The following is a 24,889-nucleotide window of genomic DNA, read 5'->3' as shown; positions in this document are numbered from 1 at the left end:
AGTTATTCTTGTTTATCTTTTGTTAATAAAATGAATTTTATTACATTTGTGTCTTCCTTGTGCTGATAATACAGAAGAGGCTCTACAAGTTAGAAATCTCACCAATATTTCAGACAAATTATCTGACTCCCTCCGCTTTACATTATTTGAAAAATGATTGAACAGCCTCCAGTTGGGAGTGTTCTCATAGGTAAAAGACCTTGACTATACCCCATACTAAGAGAGGGGGAAGGTGGTCATCTGATGTACTCATAACCACACCTTAAGTGACGTGTGATCCAAAAATCACAACATCAGCGGTGACATGAGTACCAATTACTACATTACTTAGTGTCCTTAGATGGGCGAAAGTAAAATTACTACAGACTAATCACAACATTTGCAAATGTTTGTTCCTCTTACCTTTAGTGATTTTGCTCAATAACATCTGCCAACATTATGAGAACATTCATCAAATACTAATGACAATATGTGGTGATTTCATTAACACTGTTTTGAAAGTGTTTAATTCTAGCACTAAATTTTACATAATTTAAGAGAAAAGTTAGGAACAATAACTGCGGGACAGGCTAAAAAAAAAAAAAAACTTTCCCATGTTCCAAGGATGTTCTTTTAAAACAGCAATCACAACCTTATTCATTTGAAGTTAGTTGTCAGATTCCACTGAAAAAATGGCGGGCCCCACAACCACCAAAGCCAGCCCACCCGGCTCGCCCCCTCCACCTTCTCCCCGTAACAGAGTCCTCCGGCCTCTGCCACAGCGACAAGCCCTGAACCCCCTTCATCTGTTCCAGCCGAGGAAAAAAACAACAAGTTCTGTGAGTCCCGGAAAAAACAACTCAAACTGAGTGATATGTGTGTTGAGTCCCTGCTACAACAGCAGTAATATTCACAGAGGTTTCCAGAGTAAATGGAAACCCAAAGTGCCAGTACCTCTTCCTACTTCTAAGTAAGAGACAGACTAAGGCCTGTGTGAATCGTAGGGCAAATGCATTTAATCTATGATCTATTAAACATCACTGCAACCTTGATGTGGAGCCAGAAACAAATACTCTAAAGTTAGCTATTTTAAATATTCGTTCACTCATTTTTAGTCAATGATCTAATACATACAACCTAGATTTTATGTTTTAAAAATGAAACTTGGCTAGACAACAACTGCAGTGCAACAATTTTAAATGAGTCAGCCCCTTCAAACTTCACCTTCATGGGTGTTTGCAGATCTAGAAAGAAAGGTGGTGGAATAGATGTTTTTCAGTGTAAACAAGTATCACTTAAGTTGGAGAGTTGTCTTTTAAGTATCTGGGAATCATGTTGACAGGCACGACAAAGGCTGTGTCTGCTCACTTCTGCATTTTCTTTATGTCAGCATTCGATATGACTGAAACCAGATATGCAACAGTCAAAAAGCAGTACATAAATGAGAACCCTAACATTCTCTGTATGATCGCTATTTCCATGACACCAAATCTACATCTGTTGATATTCTCTTTGACAACTTTAATTCTAAAATCAATACAACATGTGATGAAATTGCACCTGCTATGATCAGGAAAATTAATAGCAAGCGTACGGCACCATGGGGAAACACATGAAAAGAAAATGCAGTAAATGGAAAGCTGAACGTATGTGGCAGAAAACAAAGCTAGAAATCCATTGTAACATCTACAAAGAGTGTCTAAACACTTACAGTATGGCTTCCAGTTTTATTCAGAATCAATTTTAAATTACTTTTAATTGTAAACAAATCCAATAATGGCCTCAGACCAAAATACATTGCAGATATGTTGATAGAATAGAAACCAAACAGAGCTCTCAGATCCAAATGATCATACCTGTTGATAACACCTAGGGTAAATTCAAAACATGGTGAGTTGGTGTTTAGCTATTATGCCACCTGCAGCTGGAACCTTTAAGTCCAGACACCAGGACTCTGAGTTGTGGATGGTGTAAATATACACTTGTGTAAAGCAGGTGTATAAGTTTTCACACTCCGTCAGGGGTGAAGAGACACTGGAAAAGCCAGTGTGTTGCTACTAGCGTAAAATCACAAACCGAAACACTTCCATTCAGATAGGGATGTCCCGAATTTAGTAATCGTTTTAATCATTTTTTTATTCTGCTTTTATTGTTACTTTCATTTCTAATGCATCTATTTAATTCCTTTTTTATGTAAAGAACTTTGAATTACCGTTGTGTATGTAAAATTGTCTTGCCTAAATGTTTAAAAAATGTTACAAGAACATTTTCTTCCAACTTTACATTTAAAAAAAAAAAAAATTCTTCAAACAATGTATAAATAACGTTTCTGTGCTAACCTTTTGAGAACATAATTAAAGTCCAGATAACATTAATCAAACGTTCTATTATCATTACTGGAAGAACATTTGTTCATATCTTTGAGCGAACCTTGCCAGAACATTCGCTGTTAGCTGGTAAAAGCTCATGTGAGGAGCAACTGAATCTGAATCAACTTCAACAGACTATCTGAAGACTTCATGAACTCATTTAACATCATTGTCTGTAAGTCACATTATTCTCTGACTTCAGTACAAAACTCGTCTGTATTGAACTCTCTCACTCAGGTCCTTCTATTCTCATCAATTCTATTCTAATCAATTAATATCACCCATAACCATATAGTGACAGTGACTAAAGTAAATATAATAGATGGAGATATATCTATAACACTGGAAAATCACAGTTTACAAGTTACAGTTTATCACAGTTCACACAGTTTTTGTTATAATAAACCAGAACCTCCACAAATACATGCAACAAACACAAGTCGGGTGCAGGGCAAAGTTACTGTATTGCTGTATCACGACACACCATAAAAAAACTTTGCCAGTATATTTACTGCATATTATTGATCCTATTGTGAATGATTCATCGATGCATATGTTTTATTTTTTCACCTGGTAATGTTTAATATTCAATACTAGCCAAGTATTCTTAGTAAGTTTGCCAGTTTATGTAGAGCTCATTTGATAGATAGGGTTTAATTTGAGCTGATAACTGGACACTAATCGCTGAATTAAACATAAAGTGTTATGAGGTCATGTGACACCAATGCACGTAACAGTTTGTTTATAATGTTTCACATTCTTTTGAGAAACAGGTGGAAACAAAAACAAAACCAGAAACAAAACCACAGTCTCACAATTACACGCCTGATCATACATTTAGTCGAGTGAGTTTCAGAGGAAAATAATGTTCAACTCACCCATCACAGAGAGAGAAACAGAGTTTAATTGTGATGATTTTCCATCTCTCTCTCCTTTACACCAGTACTGATCCTGATCAGATGTTTTAATTTGTTGAATACTGAGAGTGTCTCCATTTACAGTGTAAGGAGGATCCTTTAACATTTCACTGTTTGTGCCTTTATACCACTCATATCTCCAGTCACTGTGATCAGAGTTTATCTCACACTTCAGACTGACTCTCTCTCCAGTGAATACAGTTGTGTTTGGTGTCACAGTCAGTGTAGGTGTGGGTAAATCTGTGAAGAAACACAAAAACATAAAGTGACTTAAAACTCTTTAATCATTATGATGTTATCTAAAGTAAATAGCAAAGATGGAGACGTCCATAACATTGGACAGTCTTGTCACAATTGACATGACTTTATAATAAACCAAAACCTCCACAAAAACATGCAAACACACACAAGACATGAGTGTGAGTGACTCTCACTGCATGAACTCACACTGAACTAGTTTTCCAGTCCGTTTCTGTTCACTCACAGATACTGTTTAATGCTGATGTGAGTCCTGAGAGTTTTGAGTTACTTCAGCTATAAAATGCAGCTGTCACTCTCACTATAGCCACCATGAAATCAAAAGTGACAAATCCTTTTTTAATAGAATATTGCAATATTCATTATAAGTGATTTATTCATGCACATCACTTTATTTTTATTTTATTAATTCACATGCCTCATAATCTTTAATCAGAATAACTTCCCCTCCCTCTTGCAGCGACATCCCTTCTCTTCTCTGACGATGTGTTTACTGGCTCGAGGGTGGGACAACCTGTCACTCAAATGAGATCCACCAATAGCAAACCACAACCACACAATCATTTCTCCATGGACAAAATCAAGTCCCGCCCTACATTTGTTCCAGAAGCCATTTCACTCGGATATACGGCACAACAGGGAAGAAAAACAATCGCAGCTTCCGTTTCATGTCAACGTTAAAATGCAATGGAAAAGTTATATTGAAAAAAAAAAAAAAAAAATCACAGTAAGTAGCCGATATTGACAGATATTTTAATTTATTTATGGAAAGGGCGGCTAATGAACATTTTAGGAGGGCTAAATGTCCCTATATTACTGAAATAGATTAAAACAGCAGATTTAAAAGTAAAATTTGACATCATGGTCTGAAGCGTCAGTAGAAAACTCTTTATTGTAGTATGTTTGATACTTTGTGGCATATACAAACGTGTTTCTGGGAGTAAATTACAGTGTGAAGCATGCTATTTCCTGTTGCCAGCAGGTGGCGCTATGACTAACTGAATATTGGCATATAGATGTCTTTAGGCCAGGACCCTAATGCTGTGTTCGAAATCGCCCCCTATTCCCTCATTCACTATTCCTTACATTACTCCACTAATATAGTCCACTTGAAGGAGTGAATGAAAGGAGTGAGTGAATTCGGACAATGAGTGCACTGGAAGGGCTGCCGATTTCACATAGTTTGTGCTGTTGTTTAATAATCTTTTGAAATGTAGCAAACTGGCAGCTCCAGTAGTAATGAATATTTATGTTGAACTAGCATGTTCAAACCTTTTAAATGATTTAATGATCAATTAAAAAGGAATTTAGACCTGTATGATAATATACTGGACCAGCGCGGTTTGGAAAATGAATGGATGATTGATTCAGTTGCGGGAGCCATCTCCTGGCGAGCCGTGGAAATTCATTCCGTGCGCGACTCTCACAGTGCATTATGGGTATTCTCTAGCTGTTGAGCGTGCATCGGTTGTACACTTGTTATTGTGGTGCATTGTGGGATTGAATGAGTGCACTCAACATCGTCCACTAGGGTTTCAGACACCACTACAAATGGCTGTCCCCTCAAATAGTGCCCTATTTAAAGGAACACTCCACTTTTTTTGAAAATAGGCTCATTTTCCAACTCCCCTAGAGTTAAACAGTTGAGTTTTACCATTTTCGAATCCATTCAGCCTATCTCCGGGTCTGGCGGTACCACTTTTAGCATAGCTTAGCCTGCCGTACCATGAGTGCAGCAGGCGCAATGATATTACGCAGCGCATGTGACCCCTGCTTGCACAGGGAGTGTCCCTTGCAACCATGGAGACATTTGTGAGACACGCTGCGTAATATCATTGCGCCTGCTGCACCCATGGTACGGCAGCAAAGTTCCTTGATTATTACGCCAGAATGAGAGTATAGTTCCTAGCCATATCAGCCTAGAAAATCGCAGCTTTTCATTTTCCGTCGGTCTTAGTACACGATGTAACTATAGAAGAGTCAAGTTTTAAATATGAAAAATATTGAAACTCTTTGGTCATTTGAGCGAGATTCTAACGGTCTAATCAGATTCAATTATCTATGCTAAGCTATGCTAAAAGTGGTACCGCCAGACCCGGAGATCAGCTGAATGGATTCGAAAACTGTAAAACTCAACTGTTTAACTCTAGGGGAGTTGGAAAATGAGCCTATTTTCAAAAAAAGTGGAGTGTTCCTTTAAGGGTCTAGGGGGAGATTTCAGACACAGCCTTAGTCTTAGGACTGTTGTAGTGAGTGCTGTTCTCCACTGGAGGGTGCTTCTCCATGATGAGTGAAATAATTAAGGAAGGAGCCATTTTACAAATGAGAAAGAGCGGAAATAAAAGACTGTTGATTCAGAGTGCGGATATTTTAAAAGAGAGTAATGGAGTGTGAAGAAAAAGAGTTTAAGTTTTTTTTTTTTTGTGGAATCCAGGGGAGGAGACATCTTTTTGTACTTTTATTTCGAGGAACTCCGGTGAGTGTTTTATTCCTCCGTTGCTGCTCTGTAATCAGTCATATGTGTTCAATTAATGGTTTACGGTAAGAAATATGATTGATAGGCCTAACTAACTGATGAGACAATATTGAAATATGCATGTTGTGACAAAGATATAAAGGATAGTTTTGTCACAAAAACCATTTGGAGATAAATCAGATGGGTTGTTAAAATCAACTGCATCACATGTTGTTTAACCCCCGTGAATATGGATTAAAATAAATTAAAAATAAATAGATAAATAAATATATAAATGTACATAGAAAAGCAAAAAACAAAAATAAAATGTATATATTTATTAACCTATATTTATGTTCATATTTATTTTTTTCAGTTATTTATTTCTTCTTTTGTTTATTTATACATTTATTCATTTCGATTAGTATTTATTTCCATATTTATTTATTTATTTATTTCCATATTTGTTAATTTCCACATTTATTCATTTCAACATTTCTTTATTGCCACATTTCTTTATTTTTACATTTATATATTTTTAAATTTCTTTGTCCGTAGGGTAATGAGGAGGGCGTGGTTTACCTCAGACATAGCAGCCGAGCTCAGAGTAGGCAAGGGCAAAGCATTGAGGAAACAGTGACACCTTGTGGTGTGCCCGAAATACAAGAAGTGACAGTCACAGCATCACTGATTATAATGGGTTCTCTCGGTGTGGTCTTATTATTAATCACGTCTTAGGCTAAGTTTTCAACTGGAAATATCCAGAATTATATCAATCAAAATGTGTGAAAATGTGTGAAAATGGAGCTAGTGAAACCCACACGCCATGCATTAAACATACACAGATACATCATGCTCTTTCAAGCAGCACCTGTTGCGTGCACTCATTTTTTTTTGCTAACTGCATTTTAATGTAACTTCCAAAAACAATACTGACAGCAACAGAAACAAACTTTTTTTCTATTAAGCAGTGATAGCCTTTAGCCTACCCCCGTAAACTGATGTCCAGGGGCAACCTTATTAAATGTATAGCCCGGAACACACCAAGCCGACGGTCGGCCGTCAGGCAGTTTTTGTGCGTCGGCTGACTAATTTTTCTTAGTGTGTTCCGCACCGTCGGTTAAGTTGGTCCTCGTCGGCTTTTTTCAGCCGATTCGACATGTTGAATCGGCGTCGGGCCGTCGGAGAGAGAGAGAACTCTGATTGGCTGTTCAGTATAGCAAACGCCAAACCCATACCATCAGAGGACAAATAACAACACAAGGAAAAGACTTTCTGAACTTTGTTTGGGGAAACATTTCTTTTATTGGTCATACCAAACAGGCCTGATTGTATTTCCTTTAGTTCTGTTGATTATGTTTGCAAACTTTAAACTATTTTCAATTAATGGTACTGATACAAACCATTTTCTTCTTTCACAATTTGTAGTGAAACTGCTGTCTCAAATCCTCCTTAAGAACTTAGACATTAACTATACTGTCATGCTACTGTGCCCATTGAGTGATACAACGGGTTACATAAGTATCTCAAAGGAGAGAGAACACAATTCAAACATTATTTAACGGATCAGAAGACAAATAATCTGTGTGAAGTGATCTGATAAGTCTGTGTTTGAAGCCCTTGTTTTATGTGGTTTGTGTTTATAAAGCTGTTGAACAGTTCCTGTTCTGACCGGCAGGTGGGGCTGTTTTCAGTCAGAGATTTTAATAAGAATAAATCATCACTTATTTTTTTTCAGCGAAAATGAGAACTTATGTCTAACCTCTATAGGTGTTTGTTCTCAGCCTTTCAGACAAAGATGAGATTCAGTATTGAACCACTGGTCTGATTGATTGATTGATTGATTGATTGATTAATTAATTGATTTAATTAAACAGGAGATTTCAGAGATTTTCAGTGTTTTAGCAGCCTGAGGACCTCCTACACAAACAGATGCTGTTAATATGACAGCAAAATATAAACATAAAACAGCAGAGACAAATGTGGGATCCTGGGACCGTATTCACAAAACATCTTAAGGCTAAAAGTAGCTCCTAACTTGCTGATTTAGGAGAAACTCTTAAAAATAATGGGCGTGTCAGTCCTTATTTTAAGACGCCTAAATTTTTGCTCTAAGAGTATTTCACAAAGCATTTTAGTGCTAAAATCTGTGAAAGTTTAGGAGTAGACAATTAGGACTCCTAAGTCACTAAGACCAAATCACAAACAATCCTAATCCACCTAAAGACACTGTACACCAATGAGGCAATAGCGATAGAGCCTTGGGTGCTGAACCTTTTCTTTATAAATGCAATATATTTTTTGATTTATAGATTTGAATCTACGGTAAGACGCCAAAAATAAATCTTTAATAAATAAATAAATAATATCCGATTACATGTGGCAGTTGTTTTCATGAGTTCACACTTACAAATGATCGAATAGAGTAAAAATAAAATATAATAAGTGTATTTGACGTGCTGTCCAAGGGGATCGAGGGCTCAGAGCTTGGAATTTAGCCCAAACCCAGAGTTCTCCCCCGTATCCCCAGCCGAGAGTAAGGAATGGTGTGGCGGAGGGATGCAGAAAACTGTCGAGGTAACTATAGGTGAGTCGCCTCTCGCCTCTCGTCTGTGTATATATACCTCCTCTCGAGCAGATTAGATAGACCATTTGAACGCGCTCCTCCCAAACTTTGTTTATAAAATATAAATTGTCGCTTGAATTCTGCAATCTCTCGAGACGCAGACATGTAAGAGGCTGACAATATACTAGTTTTATTAATGACACTTAGATTGAATTTAATTGAATGTTTAATGTTTATAACCTTTAATATGAAAATATTTGTATTTAAAAAAAATATCTTTATTTGAATATGTAAACATTTGTATTTTAAAACCTTTATTTGAATATGTAAACATTTGTATTTTAAAACCTTTATTTGAATATGGAAACATGATACCTCATTCTACAACATTTCTATGATTAAATTGCTGACAGAAACTCCTCCCCTATCAGCCAATCGCTGTGGTCATAGTTAGTAAGTGTGCTGACATCATCCATAGAAACGAGGTCAACCCTGCCCTTTCTCTTAACTTAAGATTTCTCTCTATTCCTTAGCAAAAGTTGGTCTCAGCAGCTTTGTGAATAGGTTTTAAGAGAAACTTTTACTTTTGCTAAGAACTTTTACTGATATTTAGGAGAACTCTTAGTGGTAAGAGAGGAGGCACAGAGGTTAATGGTGTGGTGCACAGAGAATAATCTGTCTCTAAACATCAAGAAAACAAAAGAACTCATCATTGACTTCAGAAAGAAACAGTATGTTCACACACCACTGTACATCAATGGGGAGAAGGTGGAAAGAGTGTCAAGCTTTAAATTTCTGGGAACATACATCTCAGAGGACCTCTCATGGACTACAAACATCATGGTGCTAGTCAAGAAGGCACAAAAGCGACTGTACTTCCTAAGAACGCTTAGGAAGATTAACCTGTCACAGCAGCTTCTGGTGTCATTCTATCGCTGTTCCATTGAACAGTGTACTCACACATGGCATGCTGGTGTGGTATGGAAGCAGCTCTGCAGCTGACGAAAAGTCTCTGCAGAGAGTCACAAAGACTGCAGAGAACATCATCACAAACCAACAGTTACCTGCCCTGGAAGACATATTCATCACACGTTGCCTGAAGAAAACACACAACATTCTGAAGGATTCACATCACCCTGCCCATCATCTGTTTGAACTGTTACCATCTGGAAAACGCTACAGGTCTATTAAAACACGCACCACAAGATTCATGAACAGTTTTTATCCAAAAGCTGTTACCTTACTGAACTCTGAAATGAAAAAACAATGCCCAACTACAACACATTCCTGACATTCAAGAGCATGCATTCATGACAATAACATCTATGCACTTTATATTTATCACTTATGTGCAATAGCATAAGCACTTTGTTTACGTATACATTGGAAAGTTTATAATTTCGTTGTATGTATGTTACAATGACAATAAGAGAAGAATTGAATTGAATTGAAGATAAAATGTTTTGTGAATACGGCCCCTGATGTATCCATGTAGACAAATAAATAGAACAACACAGTTCATATTAGTTAAAAAAATAAAAAATACTGTAGCAATGCACAGTACCTTCAGAAGATATATTTCCAGATTCTGTTTGTTGATTGGGTTCAGAAGTCCTTTCAGAAGCTGTTTCCTGAATGGATCCAGAATCCTTTTCTTCAGTGAGTCTAGAGTGGATGAGGGACATCAGCACTAAAAGCAGAAGAAACAAAGATATGAAGCATTTCCATTCATTCAGCACAATGTAAATCACACACTGAAACATGTCTAGAGTTTATTCTACATGAACTGAAAGTGTTTTTCTGTTCTGATGCTCATCCAGATGAGAACTGACGGTTTATTCTCCAGCATTTAACATCATCACACACAATGTTGTCACAGGACTCGTGAACTGATATGAGAGTCAATTCACTGATGATTCACTGATGCTCAACTAGGGATGATCCGATACCACAATTTTGGCTCCGGTACGGTACCACAATCTAATACTGGTATATCAGTATTAAATCGATACCATACAGGGTCTAAATTTTGGCTGGAGTATTGCACATAATTTTGCTCATTCTCACAGGTTTCGCATTTACAAAGCGGGAAATTACCACAAATGTTTATTAGCAAATTAATCAACACAGATTATCACATCAAATCACTAATTGGCTACCACTTATAGTATACTTGAACCCATAGTGTACTACAAGTGTTAACTAAATACATTTTTTAAATACAGAGATAGCATATTAAAAGCACATTTTAGTTCATATTTCATGGTGTTTCAAAATAGCACAGTTGAGTACACTTACATGTTCTTAAGATTATCTTAAGAAGTACTAAAGAAGAATCTTTAGTATATTTAGTACAAAATTAGTGCACGAAAATAGAGCACTTTAAGTACATATGCGCTGACGGAAATCACTTGCCCACGCCTTTTTAAACCTTGCCCATTTTGAACATCCAAGCGATTTTATCATTCAGTAGTAACGTACTTGGGAGCTCTTTGAGAGAGCTTCTTTGCGCTTATACAACAAACAACACACACACACACACACACAAGCCGCCTGTATAGAGCTTGCGCATTCCAAATTGAGTTGTTTTACCTTAAACGGTCAAATACACACAAAATTGTTAAAAAACGTCCATCTTAGTAAGTATTCACATAAACACAGTTGGTTATGTCTGTGAATTTAAAAAGTTGGTAACACTTTATAATAACTGCACACTATGAAGAATTAGTTAAGCATTAGTAAACAGTCAATTCATCATTTATAAAACATTAATAGACATTAATAAGCAGTTTATAAATACACCTATAAATGTTTTGTTCTTGATTAATAAGCATGTGTTTAGTAATTGTATTTTCATACTTTATTAATGATCAATTTATCATTTCTAAATTAAGTATAACATTATTTACAAACCAGTTAGGAGTTGACAGTGGTTCATAAGATTATTTAGGAAATGTACGTAAATGATTAATAAACTATTTAAACGTACATTTATACATCTTATTATTTAGACCTATAGTAATAGTTACTCAGTGTGTTAATAAATGCTTTATTAATACATATTCCTACTGTAATTCATGATTAATTCAGGTAGTTATAAAACATTTAGAAGTGGTCAGTTAACTATTTTTGTGAGCTCATCTAAAGTGAGGACTATTCATGCCTCGTAAAGCTTTACAAAGGAGATTTAAAGGCTCAGTGATCTTCTGCACTGCTGTTCTCTAATGTTTTAAAGTTAGTACTGAGGTAGTTTTGACACTATGAAATATTTTATTACATTATTATTGTATTTTGGCACTCCTGTAATCCAGTGTTGGCACTGGTAAATTTTTATTCAGCAATGTTTACACTTTACAGAAATTTATTTTTATATCAGATTGCAAAAGCTTAGTTTCATTTTACTGCACAGTTATGCTTTCTGGAAGAGTACAGGGATTTTTATTTTCTTTGAAATTGCAGAGGTTTACTTTTAATCAAGTTACCTATCATAAAGATTTATTTTTTTTCCTTGAAATAAATGTGTCTATGTTCTGTATCTCTTAAATCTCCTTTATAAAAGCTTTACGAGGCACGAATAGTGCTCACTTTAGATGAGCTCACAAAAATAGTTAACTGACAACTACTAAATGTTTTATAACTACCTGAATTAATCATGAATTGCAGTAGAAATATGTGTCAATAAAGCATTTATTAACACACGGAGTAAGTATTACTATATGTCTAAATAATAAGATGCATAAATGTACATTTAAATTGTTTATTAATAATTTACTTACACTTTATAAATGATCTTATGAAACACTGACGACAACTAAAGAAATGGTTTGTAAATAATGTAATACTTAATTTAGAAATGATAAATTGATCATTAATAAAATATGAAAATACATTTATTAAACACATTACAGATATGCTTATAAATCAAGAACAAAGCATTTATAGGTGTATTTATAAACTGCTTACTAATCTCTATTAATGCTTTATAAATGATGAACTACTTACTAATGCTTAACTAATGCTTCATAGCGTGAGTTATTCTAAAGTGTTACCCACAGATTTCTACAAAATAATCAGTTCACACAGAGACCATGGTCTTCTTTAGTATTCACTAGGTTTATCACAAGAGCAGGAAACAGCAAAGGAAACTCTGCCACAGTGTGTGTTTTCTACGCTACTATTTTCAAGTAGCTATATATATTTAGAATAATAACTGCATAAGGAGAAGGATGTAGTTTCACTGATAATTTGTTTATTTTGCACAAATCAATAAATCGTTTTAATTCTTTTGGTGTTATTGGAATACTTCTTTCATGTTGTGGACAATTTTAAGATTTTGGTCTATTTTTGCTTCCAAGTCTTCTTTTACTCTAATGGAAAGAAAACTTCCAAAATACACATTTAGATGGTGTTTGTTTTAAACCTACTACCCCCCGTCTGTTTGCATCTGTAGATTTCTTCTAAATTAACCAAAACAAGCTAATCTGCATATTTAAACACATTGACCCCCGGTTTAACAGACAAGGCTTAAGCTATTCCTAGTCTAAAATGCATGTTTGATCTGTTTTAACTGAAAGTAACTTGTACTGACAGATCTTAAAATATGTCAGAGCCATTGTTTTGTCTTAAGATGCACACCAGTAATGTTTTTTTTTTTTCTAGTGTATGTTTATAAAAGCTACTTAAATATCCTAATTGAACTAAGGTCTAATCCTGGTTTAGGCTAAGCCCTGTCTGTGAAACTGGGCCTAAGAGTTTTTTTCTCCCTGAAATGTTATAAGTGCACAATATGTATTATAACAAATGCCTGCAGAGGGCGCCAAAAGCCTGGTGATTGTTGTTCTTACACAGCACGATCAAATCCTTGTTTTTGGCCAACCAGCATAATTAAAAATATAACATTAGTTAAATAATAAAAATAATAATAATCGGCCACTTTATTATAGAAATGCTACATCCACTGTCATTTCTTCAACAAGAATATGTGGACATCAAACATGCACACTCAGAGCAAGGGTTTAAACTTTTTATTGATGTAACATATTCTCCTGTGTAACTAAGCGTAGATTTAGGAATGATAGCATTATGCAATGCTGTATTATGATTTTTAAATGGTTTTAATAAATCGTGCATGCTTAGAAAACTGTCTAATAATGCGGTTCATGGATTCGCGCCCGTGGAATGCTCCTCTTCCGGTATTGACAGCCCTACAGATATCTTTACCAAAGTTCAAAACGCAGTGCATAGCACATTAAAATAATTGAAATTATAATATGACAAATTGCATTAGTATCAAATCAAGCAGATGCGTTGCTGGTGGTCAAATTATTAACGCGGCGTTAAACGTATAAATAATCTCACCCTTAAATAGCCAAAACTTTCACATGTTTGTGAACATACATAGGCTACCTGAAAGAGATGCATGGGATTCTAGGGTTTTTTTCTTTTTCGCTTCTCATCGCCAGACAGCTGCTGTCTTTTCCCGAGCATAGTTGTCACAAGTTATCAGCCAGCAGCAAACACGAGTGGGGCGGGGCGCGCGTGCATGGGGGAATGAATGACGTGAACTCGAACTGATATATAGCCGAACTATATATATATAAAATACTATATATATATAGTATTTTTTATTCAGTAAATATATTTGTTTGACAGAGAAGCTGTGCGCAAACAGGAATATATATTCATTTGTTAAAAAAAAAAAAAAAAAAGCACCCTAGAAAAAAGGGCAGTTTCTCTCAGGTGCTCAAGCCCCCTTTTATGTATATGTGTGCACGTGTCTGGTATCATCGCATGTGTAGTAGCCTATTATCGAATCTGTGAAGCCAAAAATACATGCTGCTGTCTGTCACTAAATAACGTTTGTGACTTTACATTAATTGTATGGATTTACCTATTTAATGTATTAACAGTGACTATTCAGTGTTATTTTACATTTGTTTACTTTACTTAATTTCTTTAACTAGCATCTCTGTACCTGAATACTACTGTTAGAACTACCTAAACTTAAGTACAAATATTATGAGATCTAAACATCATTGGTTCAAACGCACGCTGGAGCTTTCGTGTTATCTTAACGATATGATCTTATGTAACTTGCGTTGATATAAATGTCTAAATTTGATCGTTTGAATGACGCACTGACCTGTCGATCTCGTCTTGTAAGTCAGGATGAGCAAGTGACAGGTGCTTGGCAAAGTTTGATGGTTCTTCATCATTTTTATAAGCAAAGTAATTTCAAATTATGTGTCTACTGCTCTCATTATTAGTTTTGGGCGTGTTGAGGGAGATTCAACTGCTTTATCCATTTTATTCCTCTATGTTGTCACATTTGCCGGTTTCGCGTCAGTTTGGGTAGCACACTGCCACCTAGCGGTGAACTTCGGAACAGCAGCATATACCGAAATGAGCAAAATCATAATATCGTACCGTTTGAAATACCATGTATTTTTCCAGTACCGGTATACCGCGCATCCCTATGCTCAACAACAGAGAAGTAGTTTGAACCACTGAGCTTCACAACAGACAACATAGGAAGTTATTCTCTTCAACTAATGTAATGTCAGACTGTGGTTTTTAGTAGTGCTTCTGCAATGTAGTCCTTTGCTGTTTCTTTTTTTTTTTTTTCTGAAGTTTTGTATGTTTTGCTCCCTCTTCTTGTATTTTGCTTTTCTATATCTATTTATGATCCATATCTACTTTGTATCATTCCCTCTCTTTGCTTCCCCTATTTGTGTTTTGCTCATTTAATAATATATAGAATGAGGCAACTTTCATGCCTCTATGACATTATTATATCACGATACATAAAAATTATCTTTGTAAAGACACTCGCGTACACACGTTACAAGCAAATATTAACATTAAAATGATTAACGTTTCACATCTCTGACTATTCACTGGTTTTCAAGTCCAAACCAAATTAGGTCAAAGTCTTTGAGACACACATCATCACTTCCTGTTTGACAGTGGAACCATCAAATTAATTGTGACTTTATAGTGGCCCCAAAAATAATTTGGACATTTGTGATTTTGTAGGCTACAACTGAATGAATCAAATGCCAGTTCCTTTTAAAGTGAACCAGAACGGGTACAACAAAAGGACCCAAAACAAAGTCTAAGGGTGTTTTCACACAGATCGATTGCATTGCTCATATGTTGATGTAAACCTGTGGTTATTCTGACACCTGTATGATCTGGAGAAGACCTGACTTCATACATCAACTAAATATGACACTAAGATCAACTGGTTAAAAATAACTGAAAAAGTGTCTCATAAAAAAAGAGAAGTTAGTTCTGAGAAGAGATTGAGCATCATTTCTTGGCAGAAGCCACTTGGTTTGATATATTATGTCTAATGCAATGCAATTCAGAGTGATTTAAGTGTCCAAATACTTCTGTGTGTGTATATATATATATATATATATTCTAACCCTAATCAGGCAGAGAGAATAAAAAGTGATAGAGAAGCTGATTGTGTGTTCAATCACTGTTCTCAATCTCTCTGAGCCTCTGATGGAGAGTTTAATTAAAGATAAAGCAACATACAACACAAATGCATATTAACATATTAACTTTATCTGAACTACTTGAAATTGGAAGAACGAGAATTACAACAAAAACAAGCCAAAGTACATGAAAGTAGCAGCTTGTACAGAGCACCTCCATCTTTCACATGCAGCACAGATAAATGCATGCTTTCTAAAACTCTTTATCTGATCAACATGTAACATCATACTGAATTCGAAAAACAGACAACAATAAACAGCGAGATTGTGAATCCAGACACTCCCTGAGCACAAACATCATTTTGTCTTTAGCTAAATGCATTGTACAGAAAACATAAACATAGTATAGAATATGATACTCACAGAGTATGAGAGGCAGTGCACTGGACCCCATACTGTCACATTAATGGACTGTTTTAACAGTGCTGTGTGCTAAAACATACACTTCCTGTTAAACAGTCATTAGCACTTCAAGAAGGGGGGGGGAGGAGGAGACAAAACTACACAGAAATACATGAAGAAAGAGAAAACAAGATCCATTGTAAAATATTAAACTCTGTTATAATGTATGCAAGTAGAGCTCTGTTCATCTAGGCCTTCTTGAAATGACTTCAAGTTCTTCCGGTAATTGTTCTCACACTGCGTTCTCTCACACTGCCACACACATTACGGACGGTCCAGTGAATACAAAGTGAAACCACGATGAGGCATCTAATGTAGGCCTATTCATGTTCCGCTCGACTGCTCTTATTTGAGTTACTGATACCTGGCGGCGGCTGCTGGTGGTTCATTCCAAAAATAACCAACTGCAGAACCGCAGAACCACACGTTGTCACAGTAGGTCTCAAATACCAGGCGAAACAAAGAAGAGTAGATGAATACAGGCTTTAATGATAACACGTAGGAATAACACAACCATACAAGGACGAGAACGGACAAGGAATGAGGATGAACACAGGGCTTAAATACATGAAGCAAACAAAGGGAACTTAGAGAGATAATAAGACACAGGTGAATCAAATGAACTAATGAAATAGAATGGGGAAAACTAGGTCACAGGGGAAGCACAGAAACATGAGGATTTGTAACAGTTCGCCCCCTCCCGGATAGGCACGTCCTCGCGCCGTAAGAGTCCAACTAAGGAGGGAGGGTGGGGGTTCTGGAGGAGGGCGGAGTAAAACAAAAAACAAGAAAAGAGTCCAGGGAACAGAAAACACAGTCCAAGGGGGCGTGGAGGGTGGGAGGAGCCAGGGGAAGACCAGGAGCAGGATGAGCAGATGGAAATTCCAGAGTTCAGCCAGGATAATGATCCACGGCGGAGTCGAGGGAGGGAGGAGCCATGGTGTTAACCTCCTCAACGAAACCGTGGGGATGACTGATGGAGACGGAGCCGATGGAGAAGGAGCCCAGAGCGCAGATGGATGGCCGACGACCAGGCACGACACCGCAGGCTTCGGAGGCCACGAGGGAGACGTGGCGACGACCCCTTGAGGAGGAGCCGGGGTGCCAGAGGTCTGAGGTGGAACTGGAGCGACAGAGGACTGAGGCGGAACCGGAGGGAGGGCGGAGCCAGACGGAGCCGTAGGGGTGGAGAGGCGTCGCGCAGCAGACGACTTGTAAGTCCGTGGCGAAGGCGTGGCGACGTCTGACCAAGGTGTAGCCGGAGGTTCGAGGGAGCCCGGTGTAGCCGAATGGTCGATGGTCCCAGGCGGAGCCGAGGGGGGAAGGAGCCATGGCGGAGGAGTCTGGACGACGAGCCGAGGTGGAGAGACTGGATCGGAGGCAAGAGGCGGAGCTAAGGGGTCCAGGCATCCAGACGGCGCTGTTGAACGGCTGGCCCGAGGTGGATCCACACCACAGAGGGCTGGTAAAGGAGAAACTGAGGTGCCAGCGTGAGACAGCGGCGACTGGGCAGAGGAACTGAACGGCAGCAGGAGAGGAGGCGGGAGAGGGAGGTTGGGAGGGAACACCGGAGACACAGGGCTGGACGGAACCAGCGGGGAGACGGACAGTTCTAGGCTGGACGGAACCAGCGGGGAGACGGACAGTTCTGGGCTGGACAGAACCAGCGGGGAGACGGACAGTTCTGGGCGGGATGGAACCAGCGGGGAAAGGAGACTCAGGGAATCCTCCTCTACAATACAGTCATCGTAAAAAGAAAACAAATTGTCCAGCGCTTGCTCACCCTCTGTGGTGGGAATGTGGGCGGGGCTCCACTCCATCCCCTCGAACTCCACGAGGACTCCCACGTTGGCCCACGTTGACTCCAGTTCTGAGGCGATGTGAAGCTCGGTCCCACTTGTCAGCTCCGGCTCGTTTCTCGCGGCAGGCTGATTACCTCCATCTGCAGTGGGCTCTGGCTTGTTGTCCGTGTCGCTGGGTGAAGGCAGGCTGAACTCTGGATGGGGAGCGGGGCTGGTGACTTTATCAGCGATGTCGATGGTAAATGGAGAATCACAGTTCACCAGCACCCACTCCACGTACTCGGCAAAATTCCCCCGAGGACCCACACCAGGCAGACGAGCTCTTGCTTTCGCGCTGAGGCTTATGTAGAAAAAAACACTCAGCGTTGCGTCCGGGATGTAGGTAAGGCACGCCAGATCTAAAAACCTTTGGGTGTGGGTCTCGAGGGACTGCTGCTCCTGGTCGATGTATAGCAGCTGGACAGCCGGTAAATCCATTTCGGTATAGGTCCGTTCTTCTGTTACAGTAGGTCTCAAACACCAGGCGAAACAAAGAAGAGTAGATGAATACAGGCTTTAATGATAACACGTAGGAATAACACAACCATACAAGGACGAAAACGGACAAGGAATGAGGATGAACACAGGGCTTAAATACAAGAAGCAAACAAAGGGAACTTAGAGAGATAATAAGACACAGGTGAATCAAATGAACTAATGAAACAGAATGGGGAAAACTAGGTCACAGGGGAAGCACAGAAACATGAGGATTTGTAACACACGTCATGACAGTCTGAGGACGACAGCGCCAGACTAACCATAGATATACATAATAAAGGCTAGATGTCTTACGGCAGAGTCTCTAACGTTATCACCGGCGGCCATCTTGTCACAGGCAAGCTTTCTGGCGGGCTCTGTGGTACCTGATGTAAGGTGAGTGATCTGCACGAAAACAATACTCTTATCTCGCTGAAATCTTTACGGATTTACAAATGGTTAGGTTTCTTACAAATGTTATTAACGTGGCTATAATTCTGGATGCTTGAACATGTTGAAATTGCAGCTTTTCTTTTTGAAAAATGACTTAATCGTGCAGCATAGTTGTGTATCACGGCTACTTGCGCAACTTATCAAGGCTGAGACCACAATAGAGCTGTTCAATTATATAGGTTTTACTGACACCAATAACGATTTTACGACAACTAATCTTTTGTCTAAATTACAATCTTTGTGGATGTGGTTGTATTAGCTGGCTAATAACAAGAAGCTTTGTGTGAGACCTAGTAGTTACAGTTTAGCTGCTACCCAGCAATTTTACATCAGTGGGAGAGGCAGAATTGCTCTTTCTTTTCAATATAACTTAAGTTGCACATGATTTCCAATCGGTTTGGTTTGTTTAAAAAATCTTACATTATGATACAGGAAATTGCTGGCTTTATAGGAGAAGATGCCAGACTTTTGTGCAGCCTACAGATGCTCCAGTCGCCGTAGTCTCAAAACGAGAGCCCGTGGGATCACCTTTCACCTGTAAGATATGACAATATTATGATTATATTTGGGATAATCGTTAGTCACTTAGTGGATGTATGTACAATACAGGTCCTGTAGGGGCTATGACATAATAGTATTACAAGATTGTTGTTGACCCAAAACTTTTTACAACTTTTTTAAACAATCGCAGAATGTTTCTTTTGGACACTTTTTTTTTGTTTGGAACAGTGATCTCTGAAGTCAGCACAGTGCAATGCCTAGTAAATAGCCCAACCCTGAAGAAGTTAAAATAAACATGTAATAATTCAAATTATTTTATTATAATAGTAATATTCATATTATAAATGTGTGTATATATATATATATATATATATGTACACATTTATAATATGAATATTACTATCTCATGTTGCCATTCTGTACACTGAGTTTTAGTAGCCTATATATTGATTTAACATAAATACCTTGTGCGTGTGTATATTCATTGCACGTATCTGTTCTGTTCAATGTTATTTTCATTTGGAAGTCCATGGTTATAATTATTCATAAGTATGCAGTGTCATAAGTACATCTCTGACGTTTATAACAAACCAAACAGTTTGAAAATCGGTAGAAAACTGAGCAAGTTATGGTTATTTAAATCCACAGTGCGGAGCGCCAAAGTCACGTGATTTCAGCAGTTTGGGCGGTTTGACACACGACCCGAATCATGATTCGACACGCTGATTCATTATGCTCCGAATCTTCCTGAAGCAGTGTTTTGAAATCGGCCATCACTAAATAAGTCGTTATTTCCTTTTTTTTTTTTTTTGGCGCACCAAAAATATTCTCGTCGCTTTATAATATTAATATTGAACCACTGTACTCACATGAACTGATTTAAATATGTTTTTAGCATGGGCGAGGCTAGCCCAGCACCCCTAAAAAGGAGCTCAGCCACACCTAAAACTTGGAGTAAGAAGTGTTGTTATTCTAAAACTTTTGTTCGTCTTTTACAAGGTTAAATAATGTCCAAAACATACTCCGTAGTTTGGTTTAAAATATATGTGTTAAGGATGAAAATGAAAACATCACCCTTAGCAAATGGTGCCCCCCTCTTCTCTTCTTCTACTTCTCCTCTGTACCTGCACCGCTCAGCACGACCGTCATCCAGCGCGAAACACACGCAGAGGGAGAACCCGTTTTGTAGTGTTGTGAATCAACTAAGTTGCTCCAAAACTGTGTCTCACACTTCTTTCCTTTTACCTAGAGTTGTTCCGATTCCGAAACCATATCGGTGAGTACTGGAGTCAGTATCCTGAATCACCATGGTACACCTATAATAAGTGTTTATTTTCGGACTATTTTAGTCCAGCGGGTCGCCGCCGCTGTGGAGTAGCACAGGACCTGAGTGACTCGTCCATAGTCATAAACGGAGAGAAGTAGCGCCGGTTACAATGTTCTTCCGCAAGACGCATGCAGTTCTGTTTATTAACTGCTAGAGCGTGAAACAAAAACAGCAGCGGGACAAATAAACTGCGTACCTGTGTAGTGCGTACGTGTGTCTCTGTTGTTAAAGTTTATCGTTAATTTGATACTCATTTTAACAATCGGGAGTCATGTAAACATGACGTCACGTGCGTCTTTTCTGGTCAGTCGTAATGGAAACATGAAGCCCTGGCGTTTGGACCAGAGTGAAAACAAACGACATATCACTGTATAACACCAGTATGTGTGAAAACACTCACTGTGGCTTTTTAAATGAATTGTTATTCATTCCTAGATTTATATCTGTTATTTTTCAGTTGTGGCTGACTATCAAACTAGACAATAAAAGAAAGTTTAATGTTTTTCTTTTGCTGTATTTATTCATTCCTCACACACAGAGGATTTAACCTGAACCAGACTTAACTCCTGAACTCCTAGCATTACTCTCTCTCATTCTCTGTGTGTGTGTGTGTGTGTGTGTGTGTGTGTGTGTGTGTGTGTGGCCTGCCAGTGAGCAATGGACATACGACAGTTCTTTAAAAAAAAAAAAAAGACAGATTCAGGTGAGAGACTAGGGACAGTCCATAATGACCTCTGTCTTGTTTTTTTTTTGTTTTTTTGTTTTTTTTGTTCTTCTGAAAAGTGTTAAGCAAGCTAAAGTAACAGATAATGCAAACCAGCTGTTGTTGTATCAAATTACTTATCTAGGCAATGGTCCCCTGCTTTTATTTTTTTTTATTTCAAACCCACAATGGAGAATACAGCTTCTCTTGTGAAAGGAATTTGTCATTTAAAAAAAAGTTTCTAAGCCCAATAATAATAATAAAGACATTTAAAATGACACGCCTCTGTGTGCCTTTTGATCATATCCTTAGAATCTGTAAATGGTCTCCATAACATTTTTGTGACATGACAAACTGACTTCAACTCTCCTGCCTACAATATATTTGTGTATGATTGTCAGTGCCAAGGGAAAGAGAGGGAGATGGAGAAGGAGAAAGGGAAAGGGAGAGCATGCAGGAAGAACCAGGTGAGGAAACAACAACAATAAATTGACATATAGTGAATAGTGGCAAGCAAAACAGTAACTACTCATACTCCTATACTAACTTATTGGCATTAAGTAGCCTATATTACATTTACTTTTTGTAACATATTTTTTGTTTTTGTGTGAAAAGAGGGTGGGTGGTGGCAGTGGGGCTCATTGGGTGCTCAGCACCCCTAAAGCTTTGACCCTAGAATCACCCCTGGTTTTTAGTACCTTTATGGATCTTGAGAGAGGAAATGTCATTGCTCCCTATGTAGGCCTCACTGAGCCATCGGATTTAAACAAAAATATCTTAATTTGTGTTCCGAAGATCAACGAAGGTCTTACGGGTGTAAAACGGCACGAGGGTGAGTAATTAATGACAGAATTTTCATTTTTGGGTGAACTAACCCTTTAATGCTTTTGTATTGTTTTAGAATGTTCCATTGACCTGCTGTATTGACTGTGGGATCTTCATGTTAATGGTAAGAAAAAGAAGGGAAAGTTAAAAGTTTTAAAAAAAAATGTGTGAACTTCTCTTTTCATTAGAATGAAAAACAAAAATGAGGGCTTTTCATACTTGAAATAGTTAACCCTGTGTGATTGTAAACCCCAGGTAAACAGAATCCTGGGTCATCATGATTCACGTTTCACACTGATCATCATTTACCTGAGGTTAACAATTAATTCTGAGTATTCATACGCAGCGTTTCACACTGTACATTACTAAACCCTGGGTTAACGTCCTTATTTGCATATTTACAGTGTCAGTTTCACTGATTGGATGAACAAAGCACACAATATGTTTACATAAATGCTTAGGCATTGCACATCCTCATATACATATAGTCAACTTCACTATCAAGTTTATCCTGAATGGACATTTCAGACAATAAAATAATTAAACAGTATTTTCTGCACTGCAATTCTTGCATTTTCTGTCAGCATTTATTGTTTTTTTTCTTTCCAGTGCTGAATTTTCTATTTATATACAATGCACAATGTTTCTGTGACTGTCAAAAGCATGTAAATATACAAGCAATATGTGGAGCGTTACTTTACCCACGCTTAAAAGTTGTGTTTAGGACGACGATAACGCAGGGTTAAGTGCAGCGTGAAAAGCCACGTGAATTGCTTGCCTTTTTTTTATTAAAAAAAAAAAATTAAAACTGAACATAATTGATTAATTTCATTAGTGACAGGTATGATTTATGTCTTCAATATATAAACATGAGAAAAACAGAATGTCAAAACTTTATTATGCATGCTGTGCTACATCCTGACTACAACACAAAGTATTGTTAAATACACTTCTAACATTTCATCCCATTTGTTTGTACCCTTCTCTCATGAAGGAGCCAAAGATCGCAGAAGACCTCTGCACTGCACTTGAATGGCTGCACAACAACCAAAAGTCTTCAAAGGGTTTAGTGGAAGAGCTCTGCTTTCTGATATTAAAAGAGGAAGACCAGGAAAAAGCTCTTCTTCAACTTTCACAGGCTGAAACGGATGATGACAGCCTCTGCCCCTTTGATCGTGAAAGTGAAAGTGCCCTTTGCGGTCGCATCGCGGTGCCCCCGCGTTCCCATTTCTGCCCCCCGGAATGCGATTTCGGCTGAGGGAGAAACCCACAACCCCCCCCCCCCCCCCCCCCCCTTTTTGAGAAGAGCCAAGATTATTGATATTACGGACACGTGATCCAATCTGTTATCATATTACATTTCGGCAATGTCTGCATATTTCCCATCTATTTTACGTTTGTTAAAAACTTTACATCTGTAATAGCCTAGGATCAGTTAAAAATCTGCAACCACTTTTCTGTCGTTAAAGTATTGCATCACCATGTTTCACGTGGAAGACTTTGCAATTTGTCAACAGTGTGACTGTTGCTATAGAAATATGAAGAAAACAAACAGGGATCATATTTCACTTCTCTTTTAGTACATTCAAACTGCCAGAGGCTCAATATGAACACCAACACATAGAAATGACTGAAAGTGAATTGCATACTCTCACACACAAGATCTAAAGTGATTCAGATTGGATGGACTGATGATTCACTACAACAAAATGTAAAATGTTTATTTCTTTTTTAAAAGGAGAGTAGAACATGACAGCAGTTACATTCAGAAGTGAGAAGTGCTTCATTCAGGCCTTCCTGAACACAGATGGTTTGCTAAGAAGGGGAAGTTAATGAAAATGACATGCACATGTTGCTGTGAATCTTTTGCTCTTAGAGTATTTTAAGCTTATGAAAGTAAGGATGCGGAAAAAAGCATAAACATTTCCTCTACTCTGCTTAAAACCACAGAGCAGAAACAGACCAGAAGTCAAACCACAACTATGAGCTCAACTCTTTATTCAGGCCTCTTAAACTAAAGACGACCTCTGTCATTTTCTCACTAAAGCAGTAAATCAAATAAATGAGACATTTGTATAGCGCTTTCTTACGTACTACTGTATACCCAAAGCACTTTACAATCATATTAGGGTTCTCTCCTCATCCACCACCTCCAATGCACAATGCATCTTAAATGATGAGCTGAAAGAGTCCGGTGCAAGATAGTGTTGCTGTGCAACGTGATCTCATGAGAATACGTGTGTATTTTTACGTAAATTGTGGTTCTGCCACACGTACATTTACTTACGTTTTCATACACACAAAAACAACA

General features: G+C 37.9%; 2 protein-coding genes across 12 annotated transcripts in view; one reads left to right on the top strand and one right to left on the bottom strand.

Moving 5' to 3' along the window:
- The window catches only part of LOC127515292 (Fc receptor-like protein 5), a 487,356-nt gene that overhangs the window by 242,180 nt on the left and 220,287 nt on the right, over positions 1–24,889 (top strand). The gene's annotated exons all lie outside the window — the stretch shown is intronic.
- Positions 1–24,889, bottom strand: part of LOC127515290 (Fc receptor-like protein 5) — a 241,516-nt gene that overhangs the window by 49,917 nt on the left and 166,710 nt on the right. For 3 of the 11 annotated variants that reach the window (XM_051898773.1, XM_051898776.1, XM_051898775.1), the window contains one exon: positions 3,227–3,505. The exons of 2 other annotated variants lie outside the window; for them this stretch is intronic. In XM_051898773.1, the coding sequence (XP_051754733.1) occupies positions 3,227–3,505 (279 nt within the window). Of the gene's footprint in view, positions 1–3,226; positions 3,506–10,108; positions 10,235–16,412; positions 16,550–19,642; positions 19,758–20,797; positions 21,329–24,889 lie in introns of those variants that run through there. 6 more of the 11 variants (XM_051898777.1, XM_051898778.1, XM_051898784.1 and 3 more) reach the window with 6 other exon arrangements.

Source organism: Ctenopharyngodon idella, chromosome 7 (genome assembly GCF_019924925.1).
Source record: "Ctenopharyngodon idella isolate HZGC_01 chromosome 7, HZGC01, whole genome shotgun sequence".
Classification (NCBI taxonomy): domain Eukaryota; kingdom Metazoa; phylum Chordata; class Actinopteri; order Cypriniformes; family Xenocyprididae; genus Ctenopharyngodon; species Ctenopharyngodon idella.
This window is presented reverse-complemented; position numbering and strand designations above follow the sequence as displayed.